Source organism: Brienomyrus brachyistius, chromosome 1 (assembly GCF_023856365.1).
Source record: "Brienomyrus brachyistius isolate T26 chromosome 1, BBRACH_0.4, whole genome shotgun sequence".
NCBI lineage: Eukaryota > Metazoa > Chordata > Actinopteri > Osteoglossiformes > Mormyridae > Brienomyrus > Brienomyrus brachyistius.
Window position 1 is genome coordinate 35,358,602 of NC_064533.1, and position 17,263 is coordinate 35,375,864.

The following is a 17,263-nucleotide window of genomic DNA, read 5'->3' on the forward strand; positions in this document are numbered from 1 at the left end:
TTAACTTAAAAGAAAATGTATATTTTAAAGCATTCTATTTTTAAAAAATAATACGTTCCATTTAGAATGCTGGAGTATTTTTTAATGGCCGCTTGGGTAGGATATACATTTAACAAATACCAGGTACCTTCAGAAGTAAGACAGGCTGCAGCCTGATGAACAGGGGAGTGAATCAGCTTCCTTTTGCAGCTGATCAGTTAGGTCTGAAGGGATCCAGTGCTTTTTGTCAAGAGGTGACCCCATACCTGGCTGGAAAATGTGTGTAGGACCAAAGGAATTTCACAGCAATGAATGGTTTAAATACTCAATGTCGACGAGAGAAATGGGGGGTTTCCCATGAATGGCAAGGTAAGCTAGTAGTTTGAATCTTTTTGATGTTTTAAAATAAATCTAAAGAAACTGTGGGAACACATATTACTTGAAATAAGATCATCACGCACAGAAAATGTTTTGTCTCCTGTTATTCACAGATAGTATTTTATGTAAGCTGAATAAGATTCATACGGCTCTGTGAAAGCTACCTGTCGGTTATAAAATAGCATGATTCTCAAATACATGTGAATTCAAATCCTCCGATGTTACAAAATAGTGCATATCTCGCACAGGTACTCGATTCTTTTACAATGAGGTGAAAAGAATGTACTTATACGCACAGCGTGGAAAATTGGGAACTGTGTATCCGGCGCCAGGCCGAAACCAGACCTCGCTCGTCCCGCGTTGGAGTTGCAGGTGGGGTCTGTATGTTTGTTTATGGCCACACGCGTATCCTGACATATGAGTGCAGTCAAACACCGCAGAGAAGCGCTGAGTTTCTTCCTGCAAAGTGTCGTGTCGAGGTATCTCGGCGTTTTTTTACATTGCATCAGGTGTTATCTGTCCGATCTGCGGCGGGCAGCGAGAGGGAAGCGCTTCGGGCTGAAGATGAAAATAAAGACTGGCACTAACAGAATGGCAAACAACATCTTTCCTGTCTGTTTAGTTTCTTCCAATTCAGCTATGGACGTATATGAAACCAAGCGGAAAATGGAAAATGACAGTGGGGACACTTTTTGACCGCCTTGCAAAAGCAAAGCGCTTGCTCAGGTAGGACGGTCACTATTTCTCACATGACTTTGAACTTGGCTGCCAAAATAAACGGACTTTCAAATTTATGCTCAGGGAGAGCTGACCTCGGGAAAGGAGCTTCGCAGGCTGACGCCAAACGACTCTGTGGCACCTTCACTTCAGCGCTGCCTCCGGTGCGCAGCGGCGCCCCGTTTACGGACTAATGATGGCGAGAGTTAGAAATTAGTCACACTAATAAGTTTCTTATATTCCCCCCGCCCCTTAGGGAAATATATCATTGAGGGGGAGGGGTCGATTACAGCAAGATCGGAGAAAGGTGTGTTTTTGTCACTCCTATTGGGGTGCCCACAGGTGTGGGTGGCATGCAGCTCTTAGTGCTTGTCGCGTTTTTCATCGGTTTTGCCTCGATTCGGGTGCCGGTCAGCGAGGGCTGCGGACCGGGCAAGAGAATCGGCAAGAGGCCGCAGCCGAGGAGGCTGACAGCGCTGGCTTACAAACAGTTTCTCCCCAGCATTCCCGAGAAAACAACGGGAGCGAGCGGCAGGTACGAAGGGAAAATAACTAGGGCTTCTGAGCGCTTTAAAGAGCTGATCGCCAACTACAATCCTGTGATCATCTTCAAAGATGAAGAGAACACGGGTGCCGACCGACTGATGACACAGGTGAGGGACACAGTGAATTCACACTTTCCGTTTCCTACGGCTGTAATTTTTTCAGTAATCAGCACAATGGACATTAAAGCAAACCGAATCAAAGTGCGACATGTAACATTTAGTCCAAACGTTCTATAAGGGAATTATAGGCTACATTAGATATTTCTAGCACAATTCCAGTGGTTTAGTTTTGTTTCATTTATTTTTTAACATCTTAACCGGTCTTTTGTCTTGGGCTAGTGGTAGTACAGTAGCCATGCTATACCTGTATCAGTTTATGTACCTGTAAGTAATTCAGAACATTTTAAAGCAACTGAGACCCAGAGACAAGACGTGCGGTACTGAATAGGAATGTACGCTAGGGGGAGCTCTGGCTCGGGATGCGCGCAGAAAGAAAATTGAACAAGCGTAGTTTATATTAATTATTCACTGTGAATGTAAAGCTTGATTGTTTTGCTTGTAGTTTCTTTAGACGCCGAAAAGCCTCGTGGATCCTTGTGAGTTTTTCGAATGTATGTTTTATGACCAGTTATATATAGTTTTATTGTTTATGTGCGACTGGATTGGAGTACTTAAGAATGAATGAGTTTTAAAGTGAATGAGGCCACTAGGGAATGCAACTTGTCTTACTGCGGTTTTTCTCCTCCATCAATCTGCGCGGTCACCTCGCACTTAATTATGAGGCGAAGCTTTCTTAATCTGTACAATTTATGAGCTCCATTCAAATGCTTCCGCCTGCAGCAGAGCCAATCTTGTTTATAGCTTACCGTATTTTGTAGTTTTTTGTATTTGCTTTTTAGCGCACCAATATAACCGTTGTATTACACATAAATTTTGCACACGTTAAGATATGAGATATATAATATAGTGACATAATCCGGAGCCGACTTTATGTGTTTTATTCATTTAATTTATTGCTTAAATTTGCCTACAACACAGGCGTGGCTTCTCTAGTCGCATTAATGCGTTTGCACAGACGCGTGTTGTCGGCGCAGTGCTTAATGTTTATGTAGGTCGAGGTTACGAGAAACCTCCTACAGAAGTCGAGCCGATCTGTGCCTTGAAAGTTAAACCAACAAAGTTCCCGGCTTGATTTATGAACTCCATTTCGTTTCTGCAGCCGCAGAAAAAAAACAGACGTGGAAATCCACACCGTCCTGTGAATAGGCGTATACAGTTCTGCAATACCCTATTCTTATCCCAAGTCCAACACCCCCGTAGAAAAGAGTGGATTATTTTAAAAGTTTAAATACCCCTTTTGTTTCTAAAGGTATAACATAAACAGCCCCTTTCTGTTAGCTGTACTGTCGCTGTTTTAATCATTCATAAGATTAACCAGTAGCGTATTACTGAATTAAGATAGGGATAGGAAACCGAACAGAACACTCAAAACTACACGTAGTAGAATTTATGCGCAAAAATTAAATGGCTATTTAACTGAAATGCAAATGCACCTTTAAAATCGAGGGAAACAAGCCAGTATTGTCCTCCTGCAGGCTATGGCTCTGAAGACGTGTGATTACGATCATATAAAGAGGAAAGGCTGTTATCTTAGAAAGGCGTGCCTGAGCAAATGCCGGAACTATGACATTATTATATAGCTACTTAATAAAACAATTAAAATCGTGAACTAACGGAAATTAAACGGTCAATAAAATCTAACACTTTTACAGTGCGCAGCATAAACGAATTACTTAACATGTTTTATGTGTATTCAAGAGAATGGACGCTAATATTTGTGTTGCTTTGAAATTGTTTTACTAGAATATCCCAAATTAATAAGGCTGGAATTTATAATTTGCGTTTTACATGACTGTTATACCATTATGAAGAAGAGAATCTGGATTCAAAGATTCTCTCGCGTGCCCCAGTTAACAGGCAAGCACAATGACGACAGCTTCTTTCACTTAAATTTTCTCTATCTAGTGACTCGAAGAAATAGCTTTGTATATATCTATGATATGGATTTCCTTAATCTATAATATGTGCTGTACCAACGTTGTTTCTGTCTTGCATGTAGCTCTTTTATTTTAAAGATTAAGGTTTATTAAGCCCGATATTCATATCATGTTTCTTCTTCTTTTCATTCATCATATTCCTTCTTCGAATGTTGCCTGTAAATATTATTTGCAGGGAGGGGCATAGCTGGAATTCCCCCTGGCAAAATGTTACCTTTGATCTCCGTGCAGATGTGGGGGACAGGGGGGGGATCCCCTTGATGGATTTTGCCATTTGGGCCCCCATTGTTTGGTTTTGGGGCCCCTAAAGTGCTGGGGCCCCTGAATCCGCCAGGGTATCTATGCCTGTCCAACACCTCAGTTTTACTGAAATTTTGTCTAGTGACAACATATGCCACTAGTTTTTTTTTTTTTTTAACTGTAAAATTAATTTAAAAGCGGTATTTTAAAATTGTTGATCAGTGATTGATTATCGATTGAGCATAACAAAAAATACTATGAATGATAAATATTGGGGAAAAAAACACTAAAAATATTTGTAACACAACACTTTCAGGAAGCTGGACAATTTTTTTTTGTTGTTGTTAATGTGTCAGGACCCTGAAAGGTGAGACTAATTTCTGCTAATTGGGTTAAGCTCACCCAGGCTCGAATTGGCAAATTGGCATCTGATATTTACACAAACCTGCCTGTCTTAGGTCACATTGCTCACCCAGTTATCAACCAGGAATAAACAAATCTAAAACGTATCATTGCTGCCATCCAGTTTCTATTGCACTCTTTCATTAACATTTTGGGCCATGAAAGCACAACAGTGCACTCTCAAGTCCAGCAGAGCCCCCTGAGCATGTATACAAGTTCAATGTCATTGTGTGAAACGCTTCAGCTTTTTGCGGGAATCTCAGTATCGCAAAGGTCTCGCCAGATACCCATAGTTTATTGGATGTGGAATAACACACCCCTGGGACACGTAATTTGTACATTATTCTTGTTTTCTGTTCTTAGCAAATTTGACAGAAAATGGCCAGAGGAAGAAGTAACGGCATTTGTACTCCAACAAGTGAGGGACCCCATATTTCAGATGTTAACCAAAAATTGTGGCTACTGGATTCACTGAAGAACTTGTTCTATTTAGTCTGTGGTGTAATCCCTGTAGTTTGACCTTTTATGGACAATAGGTTGGAACAGAATTAGGGGCTACCAATGCAGCCAAGATTTTATTTTGGGATGAATAGGGCAACAGCATCCCTGTCAGTGTTTACCCCCTGTGATTCTGTACTGGATAAGCAGTTGGAAATTGGATAAAATATTTGCTGGCTTGGTTGCGTTTTTTTAGCCATAAGGTACAGTGTGCATCACTGTCTTTGGTGACACAACTAATATAAGCTGTGTTGTATGTGGCTGTAACACATTAACTCTTCCTGAGGTCAGCTTGGCTGAGAAATGCAATACATCCAAACAACTGGTGGGCACAGATCAATTAATTTTTTTAAATCATATTGAGGCATCAGCTGTCATTATGGATTAGGGCTTGTAGCATTTTACTAGTAATAAAAATATTGTGGATTGTGGGGGAAATCACATTCTCTTGTGCACATGCCTCTATCTCTGTGTAACAGTGTATTGTCTCTGTTGCATGTCGCTTCTCTTGTTGCTTCTGTAATTGCACACGGGACTTCGTCTTTTGGCTCTACCTCCGTCCCACACCACCCCGTGTCTTCTGCCAACACTCAGCGCTGCAAGGACAAGCTAAACACTCTCGCTATCTCTGTGATGAACCTGTGGCCTGGAGTGAAGTTACGCGTCACCGAGGCCTGGGACGAGGACGGCCACCACTCTGAGGAGTCCCTGCACTACGAGGGCCGGGCCGTCGATATCACCACCTCGGACCGTGACCGCAACAAGTACGGCATGCTGGCCCGCCTGGCTGTGGAGGCTGGATTTGACTGGGTCTACTACGAGTCCAAGGCCCATGTACACTGCAGCGTGAAGTCAGGTGGGTAAGAGAGAAAGGAAAGATGAGCAATGTACCTCTGTGCGGCCAATAGCTGCGGACGGGGAAAAGGTTTTGCTTTCTTGCAGCCCATTCATTGATATCCTCAGGATCTTGAGCTGCCAGCAGCAGTGCTGCATTTTCCGTTGAATAGAGTAGCACTTTTTTATAGCAAATACCTGAGTCATGTTTGCTGTGTGCAAATAGAAGACAGAGTACAGTTGATCACATTGATTTAGGTTTATTTCCTTGCTTGAATGAGCTCAGCACTAGCATTTTGTTATTCCCCATTCAGTGACTGGTTGAATATTTGAAGATGTAATTTATTCTGTATGGCATCAACTAAAGGAGATCACCAAGATATGGCCGAGGAAAAGATTGAGACCACAGCAGTTTTTTTTGTTTCACTCGTTTCTCAACTTATGGGTGTGTGTCTGTGAATGATGTATATTTTTTGCAAACTGCAGTCTGGTTCTTCCCTGTGTTTCATTAATGAAGGGCTTCTTCCTTCCTTTATGGGACCTCAGTCCTGCTTTTGGGAGCCTGATGCAAACTATCCTAGCAGTGCACCTCACACCTGCACTTAATGTTTCCCGTTCCTTTTGAAGGTCACTTGATGTCATCCTCCGATTCATGAGTAACTGTCGGATAAGTTAACAATCACCTCCGCCATTTGAAAGTCGCTTCTGCCCTTTACCTGGCTGGGTTCTGGTCCTTCCCAGTGTCTCCTGCTTCACCTTGTTCTTGTGTACTGCTCTCTTATAAATTTTGAACCTGAAAGCATCTTGTTGCTCAGCTTAGCCTTCTGCCAGCAGAACCACAATTTAACCATGATTTAAAAATGCAAATTTGTTTCCAAAGCACAAAAAACATACAAAGAAATACAAGCACACAGAAAAGTCCAAAAAGGCACCAAAACCATTAACCAAAATATCAGTCATCTGAAATATAAGCCAAACGAAGTCTGAACCAAGGTCTCCATGAAAAATGTGATACTGAAAACCAGACCAATCACTGAACAGTTTTCCTTGAGAGAGGCTGCACTTCCTTTCAGGCAGCGAATTAGATTTTTCTTGAAAGGTCACTAGCATGTAAGATGTGAAAAGTTTGTTTAATGAAGGCCCTCTAACCAAAGGTTGTATAAACTAAATGCGGCTACGTTTTGGTTTCTGGCTGCCTTAACAGTGTTTGCTTAGTCACAAAACTGTCATCAGATTTCCTGTTTTCAGAAAATTATTCTCCATGTATCCAAATTCTTGTAAGACTAATAAACGTATAATATGCACTTCCTGTGATAACCCTTTTGTTTTCCATTTCTGCCCAGATCGGTTTGTCAACTTTCAGCTGCCGACATAATTGACAGGGCGACGTTGCCATTGGACGGGACGTATTTTTGACTTCTGAGGAAAAGAGACAGGACCTGCAGCACTTTGATCTGTCAGGAAACGCGGAACAAAGTGCCCGTACATTAAGCTTCACCAGTGAAGGACTTTTTATACACGAGTGAAGATATGAGAACAATTGTTTTTAATACAAAACAAGACTGAATTTATCCACCTATTCTGATGATGTGTGTGACTTTTTTGGGACTTAACTATAAAAAAAAATCCATGCAAATAGACCAGGGTGGCACACTGGCATAGAGGGTGACACTGTTGCCTCACATGTATGTGTGGAGTGTTGGGCAGGATTCCTTACGTAGCCCAAAGTCATGCAGATCAGTGAATTGGTTTGTCTAAATTGCCCATTGCTTCTGAATGTGTGGGTGCACCCTGTGCTGGATTGGCATCCTGTCCAGGTTGTACCCCTGTCTTGTGCCCTATGCTGCCTGGGATACGTAGATTGCAGTTCTCACCTGTAACCCTGTACTGGATAAACAGCCTGAAGATGGATGGATGGATGGATGGATGGATATACAAGCCAACATATGGAATTACCAGGACTGATTATCTAATGTTTGAGAAGGGTGGATGTTTTTGTGCGTTTCATGGACCGACGAAACCACCCCCTCTGCAGTAGCGACCTGGCTCTGCATCACCCACTGCGACCAGCCAGATACTGTGGATTTTCAGCCATAAGGTACTCCTTTGAATAAGGTTCCCTGAATGATTTTTACTGTTCTGTATTTGTTACATGAATGTATCATCACCTTCAGTCCATCTAGAAATGTATCACACTGTACTCCCTGTCTTAAGCAGAATACAGCACACTAGCCTGAGTTTATTTAGTCTTTGTTGGATATTCTGTTGTTTCTGACTCTGGCCAAATTACTTTATTTTCTACCATGGCTTTGTGCAGTTCTCAAATCTGATTGGTCAGAACCGTTGATTGATTTTGTTATTGTGTATGTATTGCCAGACAAATCACAGTAGTATACCAATGCAGTATTATAATCTTTAATTTTAACTAAGGGTTAATGCAAAACCAAGTCATGCATTATGCATTTTTAAATGCATGGTTCAGAGGCACGGGACCACCTCAGTGCTTATATCATGGTCACTACACATCTGGCTTACACGTTTGTACCTAAAGACATTATTTTCACATTTACGGGCCGAAAACACATGAGATCATCCACAAATATTTCACTGGTAACTTTGCATGGATACTATATCCTTGACTTTTCTGAACTTTATTTTATTGTCACAGATTTTGGAATTAAATGGACAGTTTTGGAACTAACAACTGGCCTTTGGGCTTAGCAACGACTGACAGCCTTAGCAATGGATCATTTTCAAATTAATGACGATGGCTTGGGTTGTATGTAAGCAAAATGTTTATTGGCGGAAGAAAGTAGTTCCACTAATAAATGCATTTACAGGTCATAAACATGAAAATAACATATTTAAGTACAAACGTATGTCAAATATGTAGTAACTCTTTTATAAGCCGGTTGATTTTCACATTTATTAGCCATAAATGCATTTATTAGTAGAACCAGTTTCTTGCACTGGTGACTAAACATTTTGCTTAGACAGACCTGAAGTCATGCAATATATCTTTAAACACAGTCCACTGTGCATCAAATGATTCTTCGCAGCTGTCCGTTTGAAAATGTATGGTGCACCACTTACTTAAATGACTTTGGTATGGGCATCGAGTAATATTTTGGTCTGTCTGTTTGGATGAACATTGGAGTGTATTGAGTGGAGAAATATTTATTATGGTGGTTATTGTGTTAATATTTTGCCAGCTTTATGTGGTTTTTGTGAACAGACATTCAGTGGGATAGGAAGCACTTATATAGGAGCCACATCTGCAGGTAGAAGCCAGTCCTTTGATTCCATGATTCATAGGACTGTCAGTCTGGATCTTCAACATCAGCTCACACAACCGTTCCCATTGTGAAACAGCTGTGATGAGCTTGTCTGCTCATCTGAAATCAGGATTAGAAACTGCTGGAATGTTCTGAAAAGTTCCGCAAATAGAGAATCAGGGGTGAATGAAGAAAAACGTGTAGGAAAAACATTTTTGTAGATGGGAACATGGAAAAGCGGCGTCGCTATAGACGAGTCCGTGGACGTCGGTCAGCAAGGGGGAGCGTCGGGAAGAGAACAGAGACGTAAAACAGGGAGGAGGGGCGTCGCTGCTGTGTGGTTCTGCAGGGTTTGGCTCAGTTGGTCGTATTTTGTTCCCTTTTCTCGGATGGTTAGTCCATCATTGAAACCTTTATCTGGGTCTCTCTCATTACCTGATAAATATGTGTGTTTGGTGTATTGGGAAAATAAGACGCCCATGTAGCTCCCTTTACACGCCACCCTGGGAGTGTAAATTCAGGTAAATCATCTTTTCATTCACCCTGTAAGTGCACCTGTGTGTGTGTGTGTGTGTGTGTCTGCAGATTGGCCAGTGCTGAGAAGCAGTAATGCCTAGTAGATGATGGATGGCGAGTCTCATAGTTTTTTTTTTTTTTTTTTTTGTATAGACATGATGACATTTGCTATGTATAGACATAAACTCCACATTTTCTTGTTCACCAAACCACGCACCATCCACCCCCTGTTCTGCCATACATGCTGTTTCTAGAATGTTATTCTGAAAACTGGGCCTGGCTTTTATCTGAATGTCCTGAATTCTAAAATCCCAAATCCTAGTTACATAGTCTGTAGATAAACATGGCCCTGACCCTCGTCCCTCTCCACCAAATCTTTATGCTAGTGATGATTATCCCTATGAGGTGTGTCGTATTCAGCAGCATTTACTCTCCTCCTCTCCTGCAGAACGCTCCATGGCCACTGGGGCAGGAGGCTGTTTTCCTGCTCCGGCTCCGGTCTTTGTGGAGGTACAGAGGCGGCTCAGAACCGCAAAGGGTGGTCCTGTCCGCCTTCCTGGGCCGTGATCTGGTGACCCGCAGTCACTTCTACGTGATGGGAGGGGCCAACCTGTCACTCGCTGCCACTCGCCTGCTGTTTTTGGCAGAAGGGACTGCTCTGGTAATGGGGGGAAATGCAGGGGGTGTTTGCCAGCAATGCTAAGACAGGACAGTGCATCCTCACATTGGGGGGGCTGTCTGCCATACGTCACCTGGGTCACGCTGCAGAAGGACACCAAAGTCATCTGTCCCTTGACCTATCAAGGCACACTGGTCGCCAGCCGGATCCTGACCTCCTCCTCCTCCTCCTGCGCCTCCACGGACCAGCACACCGGACCTTTGCTCCTCTCCAGCTGCGGCAGATCTACCTTGGCCTAGCATCTCGCCTAGCACCAGGTCTGCACTGCTACTCAAAACCCTTATACTGGTTAGGAGCTCTGCCTCTGGACTATAAACCTTTTCACGCCTTGGAATTAGCAGACCGTGGGGGGAGTGAAGTAGGAAATAAAAATGAAGGAATGACGTAGAACTGGGGTAAAGAAGTAGGACAGTGAGAGAAACATGAGATTGGAAGAGGCTGATTGGGAAGAGAACAGGAAAATGTGCGTGTGAGGCCAGCTAAGAGAGAGTTAGACCCAAATGGAACGCGCATGTCCACACAGAGCCCCTGTCGGGGGTGTCTCCTCCAGTGATGAGCTGACGACCTCGTGTGGGCGTTGCCAAGGGTCCCTGCATGCTCACGTGCTCACGTCGGCACAGACAAGCCAGCACACTGGCGAAACGGGGGGGTGGGGGTAAAGGGGAAATCCTACATGTAAATATGTTATGTATGGGTTAATGTAGTAAATGTATCACTACCTTGAAGCAATATGTAAACATATGTTTTTTTTGCATAAATATTTCAAGAAATATATCAAATTAAATCGATTTAAATGTGATCTGGCCATCAGTGTTGACTTAAGTATGAATTACAAATGTGTATCTTATTTATTACAAACTTATGAATCCATTATACGTGTTTCGATAATGAAAATGTATTATTCTTTGTTGGAATATTATATGTATCTGAAATGTATCATTACTATGACTGCAGTACCCTGAGTGTCTATACAGATTTTAAATAAGGAAGTTCAGATTTTCATCTACTATCAGTTTTTTGTATTTATTTTCCTGCAGTATGCCAAAGTGCACCGCCATGTATTTCAAATGCCCATAACAAAAAGATATTTTGTGGTTGATTTGACTAACAGCCCTGCAAACTTCACTCAACACCTCAATTCTTGCCCCCCATGTATTAAAATGTCCTGTCAATTGACCTTCTGAACCAGTTTGTAAAGGCATTTTCATGTTAATGCAGCCTATTTTTTTGCATTATAGTGTTAAGTCTCTTTATTCTTACTTCTTGTACTTTGAGGCATAGTTGCCATCAAACCTGCATGCTCAGTGTTTGAGTATCACATATGAACATTTCTGTTTTCTTAAAAAATTATTCTGATCACCTTGTAGTTTTTCCAGTTGGTTCAGTAGAAAAAGTACCATTACTTCTCTCCAAATACTTATCTCTCTCTCTCACACACACACACACAGACATTTATACCAGTGCAGAGCTAAAATTCCGGATGATGTGGATGCGTGTCCATTGCCCCAGTAATCTGGGTTTCTTCAAAGCTGTTCAGCAAATCAGAGGTTTCCTGCAAGGGAATTTCCACATTCTTGTTAGCCTGTGTCCTGCAGGCAGAGAAAGGGATAATGCGGAATCCAGGAAGGTCCAGAACTCTCTGCACGAGGTAGGGGGGGTCATAGATCCCAGTGTGTTCCAGTGAATGATCCAGTGTTTTATCATCCAATCTCCTTTTCCTTCTCGTGCTGGAAGACAGCCCCCTTTCTGACAGTGATCCTGGAGAAAAGGACATTTTGGAGAGTTTACTTTGAGCACAAATATCTGGCAATAAAATAAGCCACAGTTTCCTCGTTTATCACATTGTGGGTTTGACAGTTACTTTACCTGACACGGTGTTGTCCAGGAAGAAAGCTAAAAGACCCACAATGAACACTGGTAGGGTCAGAAGGGAGATGAACAGCACATCAAGACTGGCCACGCCTGCGGACACATCCCCACACAATCATGATGAGATAATCTGATGGGACATCCATCGAGAAATTCTGCTCTACAGCTCTGACATACGCAAGTTACTATGGCGGTGGAGTGGGTACCTGTGAGGACAAAGGTTTTGTGGAAGTTGAACCAGCGAGGTAGTAGCAAGGACATAAAAACAGCGAAGCCAATGTTGAAAATGTTGCGAGCGGAGTCCATGTGTGTGTACTGGAAGTAGGTGACACCTGTCCCCACGGCGACCGTGTAGGTCACACTGAGGACCGCACCTGTGCAAAGGGAGCTTGAGATCAGAGATCATTTAATGATACTATTACTGCAGATACTCAGACAGAAAAAAATACCGGAGGAGTAGATCACCATGAATGGCAAGGGGAAACGAGGTGAGCAGCTGAGTTAATTGTGGGGATACCCCCACGATCAGTCCCATTATGGCTGCCAGCTGGACAGTGCGCCGAGATCCACACTGTTGGAGGAAGAACAGCAGGACTGACTTTCTGAGGAAGCTCCTGATATTGAGCCCTACAAGGCCCTGCAAACGAGGTCGTACCTGGCTGAGTCCCAACGTGCAGGCATTGGGCACACTGCTGCTGAGGCCGACCGGTCCCCCCAGCAGGGCGGCACTCATGCTGCCAAGACCCTCAGCACAAAGCCCACGGTTACATGCAGCAGGCGGCGGGGGACAGGTTCCAAGGAGCCTCGCGGTTAACAGGTAGACACCCAAAGAGCTGATTAATGATGAGAGGGCAGCCGCAACACCTGCTGCAACTCCCTGTGCTGACAGCAGGGGGAGCCTCATTGTTCCTGCAAACAAATTTACTTTGATAACCTAAATAAAAGTTGATAGTACAATGGTGTGCAGTAATACAAGGCAACATCATGCTGTGATTTGGTCCCCTTTTAAACAATTTGCACTTGGCCTACAGCTTACTCTAACTAACAAACACAAAATGGCGAGAATTAGATTAGCAGACCTAGAAGAGGAAAGCTGAACCAGGATGCACTGTGGGATGTGTTCCGGGTAATGCATGGCAAGACTGAGGTGCTGTTCAGGTTAATCCAAGAGAGGCTGTCTGAGGTATTTAAAGTGATCCTGGAGATTTTGTTGGAAGTGTTCTGGAAGTGCAGTGTGGACAGGAGCTCGCAGGCCTGGCGAGGGTGGAAGTAGCCCAGGCGCTGAAGTGCTGTGCTCACCGCCCACATGCTCAGCAGCGGCACAAGTACCTGTGCACAGGCGACACACACATGACATCTGGCAGCAGCCACTGCAGACATATGGTCACCACCAGTAAATACATACGTGTAAAACATGATCCATGTTGAAATAAGCATAGGCTTCGGACCCCCTACAACTCTGAATAAGGCAAGTGGTTTTGGGAAATGGATGGATGGATGGAAGAAGCATTAGCGAGACCTGAGGCACATCAGGCTCGATGTGTTTCCAGTTGTGTTTGCTGGATTAGTGTCAGGGGGACTCACTGAGACCATTCTGCAGACAGGGTGTCGTGTTGCCCCCAGGATGGCCGGGAGTGAACAGAGGCGCAAGTGCTGAGACAGGATGACGATGAGCACAATTACCCTAGAAAAACAGTTCATTCACTTATTGTTATAGTCATATTTGACAATAAGAATAATGCAGACTAGCACAGACAGGCAGGCAGAGAGACAGACAGGTGCATTGAATGAAGCTAGGTACAGCTCACAGAGCTGACAGAGAGGCAGACTGAATGACAGGCAGACAGACAGGCTGACAGAGAGACAAGCTAACAAAACACAAGCTGACTGATAGGCAGACGGAGAGAGATAGAGAAACAGGTGCATTGAATAAGGCTAGACACAGCCTGGTACAAACTGATAGACAAGCTGACAGACACGCTCACTGATAGACAGGCAGGCTGACAGACAGACGTGCACTGAATGAAGCCACACAAGGCCCAACACTGGCAGACAGAGCAGCACACTCACAGAGCAGCACACTCACAGAGCAGCACACTCACAGAGCAGCAATGCCCCAGTGGTCAGAGCAGAGCAGCACACTCACAGAGCAGCACACTCACAGAGCAGCACTCTCACAGAGCAGCACACTCACAGAGCAGCAATGCCCCAGTGGTCAGAGCAGAGCAGCACACTCACAGAGCAGCACACTCACAGAGCAGCACTCTCACAGAGCAGCACACTCACAGAGCAGCAATGCCCCAGTGGTCGGAACAGAGCAGAGCTGCCTCCCTGTGGACGGAAAAGCCAATCACGCAGAAGAGCGGGGCCAGAACCAGTGGTCCACAGTGACGGAGCACCAGAGAGCTCAGTCCACTGGCACCCAGAGCCAGCTGGACCAGCCCGCTTGTAAGGCCCATACCTTGGAGCTGAAATGAAGAGTGAACAGACAGAAGGGTTGGAAAGACAGCAGTGTGTGGGGTGTCAATAAAATTCTGGTGAGAGGTGAAAGTCCTCACCCTGCATGACAAAAGCAGCTACAGGCTTTGTTTAATGCAATCATACTCAAACTGCATGCTTCTTTACCATCAGTGAAACATTCAAGTAAAAGCAAAAAGACCCAGAGTCACGTTCACCAAACTTTGTGCAAATTTCATTGTAAAAAAATATGCATATGCAACAAAAGAAAAAAATGGATACAAGCAAACACAAGAAAACAGATCTATTAAACCTGGTATATGCCCATTTCCCCTGGAAATCATACTTATCACTGTGTGTACGTGTACCAGCCTGAGATCCTCCCCAGCTGTTATAGCCCACATGCCTTTTTCCTCTGTGTTCCCGGTCATGTGGCGCTAACGAGCCACACCTGTTTCTCGTTTAACCCTGCCTCTCGTTTCAGCCCTCGTGTGCATGATCCCAGGTGCCTCTCGTCTGCTCCCTCATCTGTGGTGTATATAATGTTTCCTTGTCCTGAGCGCCCCAGTCTGGTATTATAATGTGTGTGATATTTACGCCTGCTGTGCTCCCTAGCTCGCCCTGTGTCCTGTCTTCTCTTTCGATTCACCCTACCCCATTTTGACCCCTTGTGGTTGTGCTTTGTTTGAATAAAGCCCCCTTTGCTTTTCCCCACGCTTGCCTTCGTTTCTGTCCTTCCCGCTACATGACACTGAGGACCCAGGTGTCAGGATTGGACCGTGACTTACTGGGGATTATCTCCTTTGTAAGTTTAGGCCACACACATAGCAAGAGAAATGAAATATTTAGAGAGATGTATAATTTGGCTTTCAGTTCAGCCTTCTACCCTACACTTCTGACGCAATAACAAAAAACACATTGCCATTACTTCTTTACCTCCTCGTATGGTACGTGAAGGTATCAATGTATGTGAACTTTGGTCATAATGGTGGTAGGCAGCTTACTGTCACTACCAACTCCTACAACAACCAACTAGGCAGCTCTAATCATCACCACCCGCCAGTGTCCCTTTTTGACACTAAAATAAAATAAAAAGCTCTCTTAAATGTAGCCAGGGAATATCTTCAAGCCCTTCCCCTGACGACTGGTCTGATGGGCCAGGTCACAAGTGTAGTTAAATCTGACTCAGTAGGTCTGTTAGATGCACCTTCCATGGTCCTATATGCAAGATACCGCAGCTGGTGGGTGGTGGTCCATGTCCGCTCTCTCATTTACACTTTGTCATGTGACCCTTTGACCTTTGGCGTTTACTCTGTAGTGGATTCAGATTAGAATGTAAACAAAGCAAAATTACTAGAATTGAGAATCTACTCTGTTGCTGCCCACCCCTGCTATCTTCCTTCATTAACGGAGTTGAATGAAAAAGGATGAAAAGCACCATGCAGATTAATAATTAAAAAACTGTGTGAGCAGTTACACCAGTAAGTGCACAGATACTGCCTCACGCTGGACCACGTGTGAGTTCATCAGGACCACGGACAGCACTGTTTTGTACCTCTCTCAGGGGGCCTGTCACTACTGAGGGCTGCTCCTCGCAGGCGCTCATGCAGACCGATGTGGACACTGCGCGACAGCACACAGAAACAGTGACTGCCCCCATATATATTACAGTACAGTATAGCATAGCATAGCTTGGTACAGTGTAACGTAGAATTATATAGTTTCAGGCAAAGACAGGAAGACTCACAGTTCAGATGCACGTCTGTTAAAGGCTTGGAAGTCAGGACAAGGGCAGAGATAATAAACTCTAAGGACGGCGTCTGGATCAATGGCAAGCTAAAAATAAGCAAGACAGTGACTGTGTATACGAAGGTCAACTGGTATGCCGGTGTGCTGACATGCTCAGGGTCGCTCGTGTGCCGCAGTGAAGCGACGTCTCTATCTCACCGTGTGCCCAGCCAAGCCTGCAGCAGCGTGGAGACACTGGAGTGAAAGAAGCTGGAGGCCAGCAGCCTCTGCCTGTCGCCTTCCGGCAGCCAAAGCTGCTGTTGCAGGAGCCCCAGAGTCAGGACCAGCATGGAGGACTGGACCAGCACATGCTGCAAACGGTGGGGGAGAAATACATGAGGGATACAAGGCATGAGAGAGAGAGAAATCAAGCTCGGTGGAGAGGTCGAAGTGCACCTGGAGGGCATGGACATTCTAAGCAAAGAGCAGAGGTGTTCACCGCATTGAGACAGCAATCTGTGATCCGTTCTTAGGAGCGTCAGCTTGCAGCTGCCTTAGCGTAAGAATCGGGCTGTCATCGGTCCCTAATCTACGGCAGTGGGCATATCTCCTATTGGCACGCTATCCCGCCTGGGAGGCGTGTCATGTGACGTAATGTGTTTACCTGCAGGGCCAGGCACAGGGTGAGGAGGCACGGTGGGACTCGGTCCACTCTGAGCACACAGGCCCTCTTCCCTCTACCAGGATCCTCGGGATCTTCCTGGAGACCAGATTCCCTCGTGCACATGCTGCTCTCCCTCGTCCTCTAGTCCCTGGGATTCCTTCCTGACTCGCTCCCCCTTCTCGTGCCGCAGAGTGGAGGCCCGGCTCCTCCGTCTGCCACCCTTGGAGTGTCCCTCTAACCAGCAAAGATTCTCCTTCCTTCCTTCCCCAGCGCCTTCTCAGCTGTGAGCCTCCAAACTCCACCCCTGCACTGACCTTTGCCTTCAGCTTGTGTAAAGTCAGTTTGACATTAATCAGGTTCCTTCTCTTTAATATTTACCTTGGCCCCCCTGATCCCACATTGTTGTTTTTCACATTTGCATAGAT

The 17,263-nt window shown here is 44.7% G+C and overlaps 2 protein-coding genes across 4 annotated transcripts; one reads left to right on the top strand and one right to left on the bottom strand.

The window, feature by feature from the left end:
- Nucleotides 1–431: 431 nt before the first annotated feature.
- Nucleotides 432–11,305, top strand: ihhb (Indian hedgehog signaling molecule b). Of its 3 annotated transcripts, XR_007399551.1 has the most exons (4): nucleotides 432–1,727; nucleotides 5,411–5,672; nucleotides 6,994–7,748; nucleotides 9,890–10,107. XR_007399551.1 is itself a non-coding variant. In XM_049024577.1 (3 exons), the coding sequence occupies exons 1-3, from the start codon at nucleotides 1,428–1,430 to the stop codon at nucleotides 7,023–7,025; spliced, it is 594 nt and encodes a 197-aa protein (XP_048880534.1). In that variant the 5' UTR covers nucleotides 432–1,427; the 3' UTR covers nucleotides 7,026–7,944. The 3 variants fall into 3 exon arrangements, 2 of the variants coding, with proteins under 2 accessions (XP_048880534.1, XP_048880542.1); XM_049024577.1 differs by lacking the exon at nucleotides 9,890–10,107 and having other exon boundaries at nucleotides 6,994–7,944; XM_049024585.1 differs by lacking the exons at nucleotides 5,411–5,672; nucleotides 6,994–7,748 and having other exon boundaries at nucleotides 9,890–11,305.
- A 20-nt stretch (nucleotides 11,306–11,325) lies between these two features.
- On the bottom strand, nucleotides 11,326–17,106 carry slc23a3 (solute carrier family 23 member 3). Its single transcript, XM_049024525.1, has 12 exons — nucleotides 16,839–17,106; nucleotides 16,394–16,545; nucleotides 16,194–16,282; nucleotides 16,002–16,069; nucleotides 14,276–14,457; nucleotides 13,574–13,673; nucleotides 13,069–13,318; nucleotides 12,645–12,898; nucleotides 12,455–12,560; nucleotides 12,196–12,363; nucleotides 11,987–12,082; nucleotides 11,326–11,878 (listed from the first exon to the last, which is right to left on the bottom strand). Exons 1-12 carry the CDS (start codon nucleotides 16,959–16,961, stop codon nucleotides 11,589–11,591), a joined length of 1,878 nt encoding a protein of 625 aa, XP_048880482.1. The 5' UTR covers nucleotides 16,962–17,106; the 3' UTR covers nucleotides 11,326–11,588.
- Between the last annotated feature and the right edge of the window lie 157 nt (nucleotides 17,107–17,263).

Excerpts from the sequence above, each read along its gene's own strand:
- ihhb (XM_049024577.1), top strand. The coding sequence starts at position 1,428 with ATGCAGCTCTTAGTGCTTGTCGCGTTTTTCATCGGTTTTGCCTCGATT. Across the intron at positions 1,728-5,410 it reads CCGACCGACTGATGACACAG|CGCTGCAAGGACAAGCTAAA; the intron begins GTGAGGGACACA and ends GCCAACACTCAG. Across the intron at positions 5,673-6,993 it reads ACACTGCAGCGTGAAGTCAG|ATCGGTTTGTCAACTTTCAG; the intron begins GTGGGTAAGAGA and ends ATTTCTGCCCAG.
- slc23a3 (XM_049024525.1), bottom strand. The coding sequence starts at position 16,961 with ATGTGCACGAGGGAATCTGGTCTCCAGGAAGATCCCGAGGATCCTGGT. Across the intron at positions 16,546-16,838 it reads CCCTGTGCCTGGCCCTGCAG|CATGTGCTGGTCCAGTCCTC; the intron begins GTAAACACATTA and ends CACCGTTTGCAG. Across the intron at positions 11,879-11,986 it reads CCTGGACAACACCGTGTCAG|GATCACTGTCAGAAAGGGGG; the intron begins GTAAAGTAACTG and ends CCTTTTCTCCAG.